This window comes from Cephus cinctus, unplaced genomic scaffold (genome assembly GCF_000341935.2).
Source record: "Cephus cinctus unplaced genomic scaffold, Ccin1 Ccin1_scaffold0025, whole genome shotgun sequence".
Taxonomy (NCBI): domain Eukaryota; kingdom Metazoa; phylum Arthropoda; class Insecta; order Hymenoptera; family Cephidae; genus Cephus; species Cephus cinctus.
The window spans coordinates 227,079-241,964 of NW_014332773.1; the positions used below are offsets into that span (position 1 = coordinate 227,079).

At 37.0% G+C, this 14,886-nt stretch overlaps 1 protein-coding gene across 2 annotated transcripts in view; it reads left to right on the forward strand.

Moving 5' to 3' along the window:
* The window catches only part of LOC107266992 (neural cell adhesion molecule 2), a 64,891-nt gene that overhangs the window by 26,317 nt on the left and 23,688 nt on the right, over positions 1-14,886 (forward strand). For both annotated transcript variants that reach the window (XM_015738137.2, XM_015738127.2), the window contains exon 2: positions 7,163-7,260. In XM_015738137.2, the coding sequence (XP_015593623.1) occupies positions 7,203-7,260 (58 nt within the window). In that variant the 5' untranslated portion in view covers positions 7,163-7,202. The remainder of the gene's footprint in view (positions 1-7,162; positions 7,261-14,886) is intronic.

Below are 14,886 nucleotides of genomic sequence, written 5' to 3' on the forward strand. Positions count from 1 at the left end.
GATATAAGTATAGTTCTTGATAAAATAAAAACAAAATGTTATCAATACATTTTATGTAACTCATGCATGAAAGACACTACATTTCGTGCCTCCGAAGTGTGGCAAAAGTGGCACTTTATATCTATGGATACGATAAAAATGCTGCGCATGCGCAAATCGGCCCAATTTTACATTATCGCACTAGTGCTTTCTTCTCGCACTAATGCGATAAAGAATAGTATATTACGATACAAGTGCGCAAAGTAGGTGATTCCCGCACTCGTCTCTTTTGTCACCCTCGCTACGCTCGGGCGACAAACCCGACTCTTGCGGGAATCACCTACTTTGCGCACTTGTATCGTAATATACTATTTCCTAACAGCGTGCGCAAAATTCGATTTTGCGCACGCTGTTAGGAAAAACTTTGTTCTCGCGCTCTGTCATGAAATGCATTCACTTTGGAAGCCTTCCTTGCTCTTCTTATGGTTGCCTCCTCCAACGAAAAGATGTTCCAGTCACTTTAGAGGCACAAAAAGTAGCGTTTTTCATGCATTCGTTACAGAAAATATTATGCGATACTGGTACAATAAAGCGAACATTATACGCAGTTCGTGAAGTTTATCACACTCGCCGCACTCGTAAAACAAACAGCACTCGCCTTCGGCTCGTGCCGTTGTGTTACTCGTGTGCGGCTCATGCGACCAACTTCACCGCCTCCCTGTAAAGTTCGCTTTCTCGCACTTGTATCGCAAAGTACTATTTTTTTATATTAAAATTAAATCGACTCGAGTCCACATAATTTATTTGCAAAATGACAATAACAATTTTCCAGTGGTAAATCGTGATTTGACAGACCCGATAGGTATACATTTCGAATAGAAACAAAAGAAAAGTGTCACCAGCAAAGTCTTAAGAATACTTTAATAATCAGATTGTATGAGGATTTTTGCATAGTGTATTGTTTCTCGAGAACAAAGTATTCAATAATTTATATTGGAAACAATATGATAGCCTAGAATAACTAGACAGCATAATTTGATGTTATATATTCAGGGCAAATAAGTTATAGTGGTTTTTGAAAACTATACAAATTCAATATTTTTGTAATGGCTTCAAGTAATACTAGGTTTATTAATATTTCTTCGAAGTACTTACGCGGGCCTTAGTCACATGCGAAACGACCACTAATCTCTAAGGATAAATGATGTACATATCAGAAGGATGAAAATTAGATTCAAGTAAAGTCCATTTAATACTGCGTGCTTCTGTTACGTGAGGTATACCCACTGTGTATTTAACATGCATGGATTTTAAGTTGAACCGGTCTGCTGTATTCCAGTTACGTGAACTCTCTGCAATGTTTCAAATTAGTATGTAAATAGTGTGAAAAGTGCCAAGTAGTGTTGAAAGTCCAGTTCAGAAGTTCACGTGTACTATTTATTTAATAGTATAATGCTCAACTGTGTTGTGTAAATGGGATCACTCTTATCGCTACCTACTACCTACTACTACTACCTACTATATAGATGTGGCCGAGTAATCAGTAAAAAAGGCATACGAAAGAAATAAAAAGTGAAAAGATAAGATCGTTTTGAAAGCGAACGTTGGAAAAAAAACCAAGTCGCGCAATGAAAATTTTCCAAAGGATCACGAAACTCAAAACGTTATGGCTGCCATTTGTGAGGATATTGTTGAGTGCCGGATACAAAAGTGACGTTTCACGTACGTGGTAGCAAATAAATACAGTTCTGGAATAACTGTGAGCAAAAGTATTTCGCAATTTGAAGTAACAACAAACTTGGTGAATACGGAGACGAACATTTTCTTAAATTCAACACACCAAAGGCAACGGGAAGGACGTTATCGAGTAGTAAATTATTTTGTAATTTCGTATGATGAAAAATTAAAAAAAAATGTTAATACTATAAAACAAAGTTATTTCACCTAATTTTATTTAGTTTAGTGGAAGCGTCGTTGTCTCTACTTTCCTCTCATTCGCGTATTTACGTTGCTGCCACTTTAAGACGAAAAATAGAGATTTGGATGATAATCAAATTTAACGTAGAAGGGAAGGACCTATATACCATTTAAATATAATTTGAGTTCTAAGAAATGAGACATTTTTTAATTTTTTAATCATTCTACCAGCTGGTTTAGCGGCCAGTAGGTGGGTGGCTGTTTCGAGCAATCTTTCGCACATTTCACTACTGCTACAACCGTTGGCAAAGAACGTGAATCTTTTTATTTTTATCTCTAAAGGCTTGAAAGATAGTACATTGTTTTAAAATCAGGTCAATGTTTTCACGCAAATTATCCAGTAATCCTGTCTGCAACTTTCTACCATGAAATCTGCGAGACCTCGTTAAAAAATATTTTGACTTACTAAGGTTTAAAAAAAATCTCGAAATTCAAACGTCATTATTTCATTGATTACGAATCTATAGAATTTAATTTCACATATTTCCAAGTTTGACACATTCCGGAAAAATTAAATCACCTATCTTCAAGTTTGAACGATATTCAGTAGCACTAAAAAGCAATATTTAGTATACTTTGAAGAACATTGCCAGTTCGCTCATTAACCTCATGAAATACTTCTAGAATGTACAGAGTTTAGTCTCAATTTATATCAATTTAACAAGGAAATTTTTGCTTTTCTCATCGGGAACGAATTTCTCGCTATAGTCCAATAACTTGAGTTAGGTAATATTTCGTTTCAGAACAAAATTATGAACTCTTTGTTACCTAAGTTCAATTGTTGATATTTTTAGTAAATTGAAAAGACCACAGATTCCTCTAATTGATTTTCGTAACCGTCTACTTCTCTGCTCAGAGAGGTTAGGTATGAATACTGATATCCCGCTTCTCTTTCGGGGGGGCAACACATTTACAAGCTTCGTAAAATCGCACTTTTTTTTTATAAAACGTTAGTATAATATCCAAAAGATATGTTCTAGAAGTCTTACATTGAAATTTAAAGCCGTTCTTATGTTGTACTTTGTGGCCTTGAGTCATCCGCACAGCGGCTTGGAGCGCGTTACGCTAGGTCAGGCCGAGGAGTTCTCCGCTTTTGTTCCAATTCTCCGGGACTTCTCCGAAACCTTTGTGCAGGTCAGGGGAATAAAACAAATGTTTAGAATTGAGCACACTCTGTTTTAGTAACGTATATTTAGTGGAGCAGAGCAACAGACACGCTCAGTATAGCTCCGCATTTCGTTCGTGCTTAAACGTGTTTGCGAGCTCAAAATGCCAAAGGCAGAAAGTAAAGATAGTACGGAAAGAGTTTCAAGTCCTCGGAAAAGAAGTTTTAAGGGAACTCAGTTTATCGATGAAACAGAAAGTCCAAACAGAAGAAACACTGTAATTATTAATTTCCAACATTTGAAAACTTTAAACGCGTTTTTCTCAAAACTGCATTATCGAAATTAGCGTGCAAGATAACTCCGAAACTAATCCACCGATCCTAATGAAATTTGACAAACATTTTCTTAATATTTTGTTTTTGGTTAACTTTAAAAATAGAGAAGAATTTTATATTTTAAATCATTACAGCCGATACCAGGCTACACGCCGTACAACTTCTTTTACAAATTCTTTAATTCACCAAGCTATATCTCCGCCATGTTGCGAAGAAGAGGAAAGAAAAAATTTTCTGTCATAGTGAAAAGTTATCATAAAATGATGTCAAAACTCCATAAATGTAGAGCAACTATTTCCTTGAGAAAAAAATTCATAAGAATCGCTCAATTTCAGGCATTCTAAATGTATTACCCCCCTTATCTCTATAAGAGGAATCAGCTCCATCGAAACTATACTTCGCGGCAGAGACTGTTTTGAAATTTATGTTATTTCATAACAGATTTCCCTAGTCCTTTCCCTAATGACGAAAATGCTCCGGCCGAACTGAGACTAGGCATCCCTAATAATGGACACCTATCTAGGACCTAGCGCGGCGCGCACAAGTACGCCCAACCACTAACTTACATCGTGTTTGGCTCTTTCCCTACAACGGCAGCTTATCGGGCCCCGAATTAGATGCTCTCTGGTACGCTATAATAACCTTAGTTCAGCTCAGATAGTTCCTTGTTGTAGTCACAGTTTTTGCATTAGGCCTCATCAATGTCCAGGAGAGAATTAGTGTGTGTTCATTTGCTATTAATATAATGGACCGTGAAAAATGTTATCCCGTCCAACGATGTGCCAAACTAGTAAATGATCTGGCAATATTCAGACATAACGATTAAACTCGTGCTTATTAAACACACGGTCCAATGGTAGAAGTGAACAATCAGGTTTAAGTTTTAATATTATACCGGGTGATTCACCGAACTTGACCACCTTAAATATTTCGGTAATTATCGACGTCACAAAAAAATATTTCATACAAAAGTTGTACGGTGCGAAGGGGGTCATCAAATGCGACCAATTTTTTTTATTTCGGTGGAGACGCTGATGCACAGTGAAGGTCACCTACATTTTTTTAAATGGTACAGTACAATTTTTTTTCAACCATCTTGTAGAGTATTGCAAACTGCATACAAAACATTCGGGGGTCAAAGTCGTTCAAGGTCATTCAAGGTCAGTATCGATGATACAAATCTAAATATCTCGGATCGGATTGGTAGTTTTAGACATTTAGTGTTTTCAAATTTATATTTTATTTCTGCTTTTCTGGAAGAAATATTAACTGTGCTGCTTGAAGATCTAACCTTGTGGGATCGACAAAACCTGTGGTATCAACATGATGGTTGTCCAGCTCATTTTGCACGGATAGCTCGCAATGTTAGCGACCGAAAATTTTGTAATAAACAGATTAGCCGAGGATCACGAATAGTCTGGCCTGCTAGATCACCGGACTTAAATCCACTCGATTTTTCTTTATCAGGGACATTGAAGATGACTACCAAATATTTGGTAGTGATCCGAGATATTTAGATTTGTATCATCGATACTGACCTTGAATGACCTTGAACGACGTTGACCCCCTAATCTTTTTTATCCGACTTGAGGTGCTCCACAAGATGGTTTAAAAAAAATGTACCATTCTATTTAAAAAAGTGACGGTGATCTTCACTGTGCATCAACGCCTCCACCGAAATAAAAAAAATTTGTCGCATTTGAAGGCCTTCTCCACACCGTACAACTTTTGGCTGGAACATTTTTTTGTGACGTCGATAATTACCGAGATATTTAAGGTGGTCAAATTAGGTGAAACACCCGGTACATAAATAATGTTAATTATCACCTCTAAAAGGAGTAATGAGTACCAATTGGGCTGATGGGTATTGTGTTACACTCCTTAATTTGAGCACCTCGAAAATCGCAGGTTCAAATTCCGCTCACGGCAGCACAGATGATAGTTATCCCCTATACACCTATTATTAAGATGTTATTTTTATCTTATAATTTGGCCATTAAGTCAATTATATATTTCATATTTTTATTTAATGAATATCAAAAGAGTTTAAACAAATTTCTGTATCAATCATACATGTCCACATGGGTAGTAAGGAACTGACCCGGCAAACTGTCCGTGACCTACACAGTCTGACTTAACTAGTGGTCCGACAGGGCATCCGTTACATTCCTCGGTGGAAGCTGGGTAGTTTTCCTAGTTAGCGCCTAGACAGAAGTAGGTAAAACTACCTTGTACCTGGTTAGGGCCCATATACACTACACACATTTTCACATATACACATACATAACCATATACACATTTCCACTAGGATTCTATCTTTAATACTTTTTTAAATTACCTAAGTGACGTTTGCCTGTCGTATTTTTGGAAAAAAATGTGTTATTTGAAATCATGCTGTTTTCAGCAGCCACCGAAAATAATGTCTCCGCCATCGTATGGGTGCTTATTTTATTTCTTATTTTTTTTCCTCTCAGTTTTGTTTTCTCTCAGAGTCCCTAGCTCAAATTTGGACATTGCTCCATGCCTATAACAGCCTTTTTTTTAACACCCGTGTTATGTCTCCCCATTTCTAGTCCGTTAATGTTCCGCTTCTTTGTTTTTTCACGAAAACCCTTAATATAGATACGCCACTTCGCAAGACGAGAGAGGTCTAAAGAAGTGCACCCTCATCCGCGCATGTATCGATTCTACGCGGCTCTTGGATAACAGTACAAAAAAAATGTATATCCCACGGCAACAAAAACAACGAAGTTTCTTGCTACGGAGAACGGTTAATATCGTGTTGGCAACTTTTCATGCGTGGCTTTCCGTGTAGTGAGCATTGAACCAGGCTTTTTTTATCTTTTGTGCTTTGTTCGCGACCGGTAGACGTAGATGTTTTGCGAATCTTGTCATATACGACTTTACTGTGAACATATGGTAGATTGGCATAATAAGCGAAAAGGGCGCAATTGAAAAGACCTTTGTTAATTTACTATGTATGTATGTATATGCTGTCGTGTGGGAAAAATTAAGGTGAAGATTTAATAATGAAGGGTCTTTTGTTTGAAATAGCCTAAATGTACACGGAATATTTCGTGTAGAAATTAGCTAGGGATCGTCCGATCTTGGAAATGGCCCCGTGCAGGTGAAATCATGGAAATTATGAATTTGTAAATCTAGTCCGGCACTAGTTAGGACACGAGTGGGTTGGTTATTCAGTTAAAATCATAGCTGTTCCTAAGAAAATCCTTGTAAGGGCCCTACCTGTCCTAATGCTAATATCTTGGAAGTTAACAATGATGGTCGAGGCTCGGTTTCTTGGATAGGGCCTGATCAGACGCAGTCGAAACATCCCCAGTAGTGTCGCTGTAAATGCAAGACTAGGACTGGCCCTAAGACTGTAAAAAATTAGTGGTGTCAAACGATTTCGTATGAATGTTTAAAAATTTCAATGTTAATAATAACATCATTAAGGATTCAAATTTACATTAATAATGGTGTTGAATTTTTTCTCTGTTATTCATTTCGAAATAACAATATTTAATATTTTGGGCTCTACCCGAATACCATTTAGTGCACAAAGCTCAGGTTATGTTATTCTTTTTTTTAATTTGGAAGTATGACTCCCTTGATGAAAAAATTAAACTGGCTAGTGCTCTAGTTCAACAGCTCCCTCTCCGAGCCCTTATTCAATTTCCACACAGAATATCCCTTCATTTTCGACATACATGAATTTACTTTCGTTTGCTTATGAATAAAAAAAATCTCAATTTCCTTTTACAGGATCGAATGACAACCTGAAGAATTGATTAGTCAAAGCACCATGAGGATCTTGCTGCTTCTGGTGGCTCTTGTCTTCGAGATGCATCTCTTTTTCACTGGTGAGTTATCATATAGCTTTTAAGGTTATCAACACCGTTGAATGACTTAACTTCATCATGTTCAATCTGACGAAATTTTGTATTTTAGTGTGTTAAAATCTTCTATTAACCAACGAAGAAAACAATCGATATGAGCAGAAGCATTTCCGTTCTTGAAACGTGGCAAGCTATTCACTCCAACGAACTTCGGTATTTGCTTACCAAATTGTTAACGTACTCCAGTAGAAAACACTTAAGTCGCTTAGAGCTGTCAACCAATTTCTGATATCGTGTTTCCTGAAATCACATCTACTTTCATCTCGTTAACGCGAGCCGAACCTTTCAGCGATTCCCTATTATCTCGAGATCGTGTGACGAGTCTGCGTGTACGAATATTCTCCATATTGGTATTTTATATTATATTCGTCCTCGGATATCACAAAATTTTGTAAAAATATTCCTCGATAGAGGGTTTAAAATTTTCTCTCCGGAAAAACGACCGGAGTACAATCGTATGGAATAATTATTCGAGTAAACGTCACTGCCGAGAACCGTACTAAATTTATATAGATTGAGTATATTTTGATATAGGTACGTGCATGCGCACGAATAGTCTATGCAAGAATCGGTAGCTACTAGAAATTACGTTATACGATAGATATGTCCAATTAGAATAATGCTAAAGGGCATATGATCTAGAATACTCATAATAGAAATGATTCATTTAATTTTAAAACAATCAATCAAGTATTTATAAATTTGCTTAACACTCTAGTGAGACGAATAATATTTGATCGAGATCAAAGACGTATACGGAAAACTATTCTGAAATGTTTTTGATACTTTAAAATTTGTACTGGGAATAAATCCAATATAAGATTTGCCGACGGTGGAAAAACTACCCAGATTCATGAAGGTACCGATGGCCAATAATATTGTATTATGTAACAACTATCCTTTAGTGGCAATTATCAGGCAACACGGCACTTCGGGCGGAGGCTCGGTCAGCTCTAGACTAGCATTGGCCAGTCTTGATCATGCGGTGGTCGAGGATAGACCAGACGTACCGTATTTCCTGGGTCACTGTAGGATAGCAGTGTGAGAATCTTAAATTTTTTATATCAAATCGCTATAGACTGCCCAGATATTCGTACAGAAAATAAAGGTGTGTATTTACAGATTTATACATCTCTATTATTGTTTCTTTTAAATTAAAGGTACCAATACCAAATTAATTATCAATATTGAGGTCTGGTTCTTTTTGGTCATCAGTTGTTCGTAATTTAACTAAAAGGCGACTATAAGGACGAGCTCGATTAGGTCTAATTAGCTAAAAGCTTGTCAAATATTGTTGCCAAGTGCTAAAAAACAGTTGAAAAGATTTCCTTGCTTCTAACGTCATCGCTCCGTGTACGTGTGTAGATGTAGAATAGTTGAGTAGCAATCAAATTTTATAGGATGGGGAACTGTTTGAATTGTTAAATTCAATTGTCGAAAGCAGATTTGAAGAGCTTCTTGGCAAAATGAAACTCGCTGGCCACACTCAACAGCTGCGAACACTGCTTGACAAGCTGTTAGTTCATCTGGTTTGCCAATACTCGCTCTCAATGTATGGTATTTAATAAAATGACAAATTAGGTTCCACACCGATCATTTTCCATAAAAAAAAATGTATTTTCTTTTTTTTTTACTGACGGGAAGATTTAACCCGAATCCGGGGAAAACAATTAAGACGGTTGTTGTCCTAAAATCGTGTTTTAGTTTTTTTTTACTCCGTTTTTTAGCTGATTTCATCCTCTTCTTTGAAAATGTACATTGTACCGTTTTTGTCTCAATACTGGATTTTTTATCTGTTTTTATCTGCTTCATTCCTGGAATAATATTCCGTTGGGGTAGAACAAGATCAGCTTAAAATTTCAACTTAGAAATTTTTTAAAATATTATACAAACATGTTCATTGAAAAAATTCTTAATTAATAAATGAAGCTATTATCATTATTATTATTACCAACCAAAACCAAATCAAAGTTTTAAATAATATAGGACAAAAAGAGAAATATTATAGGATAAATTTAGTATATTTAATGAAGGACAAAAATCTTCTAACATTTTTGACCCGGGATTGTATACAGAAGGACATAAGACTACATAATACTACCTAGTGATTTTAACAACGATCTCCATTCATTGGAGGACTTTCTTGAGGTGTTCATTGATTGATGGATATGTACCCCCCCTGCTTAGAAATAAAAAATTTTAAGAGCTGTTATCTGGACGAGAGCAATGCCCATAGGCGAGCGATTGGGTCAAAAAGGTTCGAACTATTAACGGACCGAATGAAATTCAGTGATCAGTATTCTATAAATGATATTCTTATATCCTTATTTAGAACTACGTTCGTAATCTAAATGAATGCCAAGACCTTATTGGTGTAATTTCTATACCTAACAGAACAAATCGATGATGATATACGTAATATCTCATTTATTTTCTTTCACATTTATCGATAGACATAAGAGTTTTTTTTTGTTGTAATTTCCTTACAAATACTGCTAATAAGGGAACAAGAACCATTTTATGTTGTATTCTTAAATTGTACCCCCCCCCGCCCCACACAAGAAAGTCATATATTTAATAAATATATTTTTTATTATATTTCACAGATATGACTTTTTCGTCATATATTTTTTTTCGTTTTGTAGTTTATCCACTTTATATATAAAATATTACTCTGTTGTCCAAGACGTTCTGTGCCGTAATCCGGAGAGATTTCGGCGGACGTGCTGATGAATTCCTGACGCTACTAATTAAAGAAGGCAGGTGTTTCAATAAGAATAAACTCAAGTAACTTGAACGTAAAAATTAAATATATTGACTATTGATACAACATGGTGAAAAGAGCAAGGGTACGTGTTCTCGGTTCAGAGCACGACTGGTTCTTCTGTCTTAAACAATAAGGGAAGGGAGTCTGAATATGGATGGGAAACAAAGTAAAGGACTGGAGATGGAGACGCATGAATTACCCTGCTTAAAGAATACGATAGAAAACGATTTTTAAAAAATCCTATCTAATCCAATCGTGTTTTTGGTTCGTAAAATTTAGATTCGTTATCTAATATTTCCTATACAATTTCTATTGTATTATATAAAAAGAAGCACATCAATTGTTTATCGTTTTTAATAGGTTTATTATTGCATATTATATAGGATGACTTTATGCATGACACGATAAATGGATCGCTAGTTAACTGTACTTAGAATGCATTGTACATAAATTCTCAACCAAAAGATTGATTTCATTGAGTATCTTGCAAAAAGGGAAAAATTTGACAAAAATCAGCGTCTTGGAGATTTAAGAATACCTTTTTTATCGGAAAAATTAGAGATTTCATTTCATATGAAAGTTTTCTATCGAATATGTAAAATCATTTTTTAAATTCATTTATTAGTAACTTTTTGGCATTATTATTAAAGATAAACATTCTTCCTATCTTCCAAGACGTTGATTTTTTTCAGTTTTTATTCTCGTGTCGAAGCACTCAAATTCGAATCAAATCAGATTCTTGATGGGAAATGTACGTGCAATGCATCCTTAAATTCATGATAACTGTTGGGAAAACCATTTGTTAATAAGCCATATAAGAAGGTTATCGTGTATTTCATATTCTTCCCTAATAAGTTGGTGACGATAGAAAACGATTCGATTCCAATCACGCATTTTCATATTAATACATATAAAAATATGATTCATATAGAATAGAATCATATAGCATAACATACGTAATAGAACGTGAATGTCATGTTACCATAGATAGACGTACTGCTTATATGAAAATACATATAGGTTGTGACGTGGCATTTCGACATGCACGCCACAAAATGTAACATTCTGCGATTTCCGGCTACATCGTGGGGCCCTATGCGTGAGAAAGGGATTTCGTGGCGTTGGACTGTATATTGTTTGTTGAATTTGTATTCATTTCCCTCGTGGGAACGTTTTTTTTGTGTTTTATATTTTTCAAGCGGATCCGGAAGGATCTTGTCAAAATTTGAATACCGCGGGCCCCGAGAGTGCCAACCACGGGCCTGGTGGAGCGCGCTGGCGAGGCGTCGCGACAGCCAGACCGGAGTACACACCCTAAGATGCCAGCTACGCGGAACATTCGGCGAGCGTCTCCCCGATCCAGAGGGCATACGGAAGTTGCAGTAACGGCCTGGCGCCGTCCATCGAGGGAGCAGAGGTGGATGTGATTCCCACCTCCCGAAAATATCACTGCAGCCATCCCAAACACGAAAGATGCCAGGATCTACTTTATCGGAATCGAAGAAAACAATTGAAGATCGCGAGCGCTCTGGCGAAGTCGATGGGTCCGCCAATCAGCTTGGCCTAAGGGATGTATTACAACGCGCCTCTTGGGAAGGTTCCCGATTTTCGAAATTCTTAGCGTCACTCACGGTGTGGCCGAGCCTAGGAACAGACGTGTTTTCGTCTGATAAACTTTGTATAGTCTCGTATTGTTTTGTTTTAGTTTTGTCGGATTTTTTTTATAGTATTGTATAGTCTACCGTGCCCTTTTGCGACAGCTTGAGGAACCCAGTATCAAAGAGATTGTGTCTTGGGGATATCTGGAGCGACTAGGAGGGCGGTGAGTGACGCTTTTGTGAGTTGACCATATTTACGTGAATGAGAGATAGACCGTGACGCATGGTCGTGCCTTACGTATTCCCGATCATTATTGTATCCGCGGATTGCTCATCGGTGGCGCTCTGGAGGATCGGTGCTATTTAATATCGTTTATGGGTCAAATGTTGGTTTTGCGTTACCGCCGATACAGTCCACGTCTCGCGGAGTCATTTCCTTAGCGCAAGGGTATCGCGAGTCCGTTAGCACTCGTTAACGTTAAATTCTGTATAATATCCTTTGACTTGTATATTCTGTGGGGAATGGGGTATAGCGTGTACTTCCGTATAGTATGGAGTGCGATGCATATTTTTGTAGAATATTAAGGTCCTGTAAATTTCTAGATATTAGTTTGCCAATAGGTCTTCGGGACCGACAGCTTAAATAATTCCCTTGGGGGATCTACGGTCCCGTTCTGCGTAAAGCGTGTATATTCTGTATAGGAACCGTTGTTCCATTTCTTTCCCTTGTGTATTTTGTTCAGGAACTGTTGTTCCATTTCTTTTTCTTATTGTGTTGAATAAATCGGGCCAGATTGTGGTTCCGTATTTAATTGCGAAAACTTTATTGGTTATTCGTTGTAGCTTTTGAGAGTGAACCTCCCTAGATTTCAGATTGCGTTTATTGTCTCCCAGACCCAGGACCCCACCGCATAAGAGCTGGCCAGGGTGTCCTTAGGAGACAGCGGTGTAACTCTGGTTATACCTGGCGTCCAATAATTTAGTATTTTATTATTTCTCGCGGTGCCATTTATTTGTGCGTCACCGTTAAAAAGTGTCGTCATAAGGTATAGACTAAATTTCTATCGTATTATTACGATAAAGCAATAACCTTATAGGTTCAGATTACATTAGACAGAAACTCTATCATCACTTCAACTTGATGTAGATAGGATTGATAGAAAACGATTGAAATCGGCAATTAGTTTTATCGTTTCTTATCGAATTCTATCGTAATTTTTAAGCAGGGTAGTGAGTGCTAATTGTGGAATTCAGGAAAGTGGATATAGCGCACATGGGAAAGGGTCTTGCGATGGGAGTACCTGCAGATCGTCCATGTGCTGAATTTCAGGAATTGACTCTCCAAGTATCTAAGGGACGACCGCCATAGGGAACGGGGAGACAGTGTGAAAGGAATAGCCGCAGGAGAGCCTGCGATGTAACATCTGTGGTAACTTGTTTCTTATGATGGCTGCTTTTTCAAAATTCTAAGCTCAATATTTTTGATAGTTGTTGCACTAATACTTTCTTTCAGACTTTGAATATCATTTAATTTAAGTTTTTCAGAAGCAATACCAATATTTTGGCGTATTATAGATATATGTCTCAATATTGAAACAAAATTATTTATTACCCTTCGAAACACCGATATTAGATATATTTGAATATCAGCATCCATTCGGTTACCAATATCGAGAATCTGTTTGAGCAAAGTCCATCTGCTGCTAATATCATGATTTAGTTGTCCTTTCGGCAGCTCATCAATAGTCTATAGACGGACGAATGAATCTATTTTGAATTTGGATCTTTGAATTCCTTATTGGATTTCTCGAACTCCATTTGCTTTCTTTATATACATCGAATATATATTCTATTTTAGATATATCTATACGTCCCGTGTTCTCATGCATATTTATCGGTATATTCACTCAAATCAATCGAACTATCGATCGCATAGTGTTTATTCAGTATACCCAGTACTATACTAAACATTCGTCAATATATCCTTCAGATAATCCACCAGGATAGTATATGTATATATAGGTATATACATACATTGGAAGGGGATCCTATGTGAGCATGTTGCGTAGGAGATGCTATTGTTACCCTTAGCCTATACGCTGTTGGGCTTTTGTAAATTCAGTCTGTAACTTGTTCCTATACCGAGCGACTTTGAATAGTTCCATGAGACCAAATCGGAATTAGTCTGTATTGGTAGCAGCACACGTATCTCGCTGGATTCATCAATTCCGTCAGTGAATATTCCTATAATTTCTTTTTATATCTTCACTCATCCCTATTGTAGGGATAGAAATATGGCGAGTATTGGGATGCATAAGTATCGCTAAGCAGGTTATGTTTATATCTGCGGACGTACGCGATGGGGGATAAGCAGACGAAGTGAACGTCACGTACAGAAAAAGGCACTAAGTGTCAAGCTGAATGCGATACACGTATAACGGTACGCAGCTGAGTGCGGACACTCTTCATGTAATTGCGTTAATAAAGGTCTTTCGTTCACACTATCACTTCGGAAGTTCCTCGCTCTCTGATCAAAATAAAATAAATTAATGATTAATAACGGCTCTAATAATCAGGATTCGCGAATGCAAAATGCATATAATTCAGCCTCGGAGACGCAATTATAAATTCTTATTAATTTTTCTCTCTTCCCAGAGCCGATATATTTTCGAGTGTCGATAAAATTTTTATTTAACATTCATTTCTGCAGGGGTATGCAGTCGCGCATTTGTTAATATTCCAGAAATACACTGAAAAATTTGCAATAATCGTCTCTGACGTACTATTCGACATACTGATAGCTAATCAGATTTCAGCAGCACGATTAACCAAATGCTCCGATTCATATGTGAATACCTATTCCCGAGCACACGTGCATATTATAGTGCAGTCTATTTGAATTGCACTTCCGCTGCGAGCATGCAATGCACTTTGCGTCATTGGTACTCGTTGTCTGCAGTAACAGCGGTTACAATTGTCTCATTTTTCCGTTCTGTGACGTTATTCTCCCTGTATAGCATACATACATATACTCTCCACATACCTATAGCTGCCACATCGTGAGTTTTCATGGGCTTACACCTATGAGAGTAACATCTTTTCTAGGATCTTGTTGATCTTTGATATTTCTTCTTGTCCTATTTATTTCACATTTCTATTGGATCAATTTTCAACATGTGTTGAGTTCAATAGTATTCACTTCAATTTTCTTTTCTTTTTTTTCTT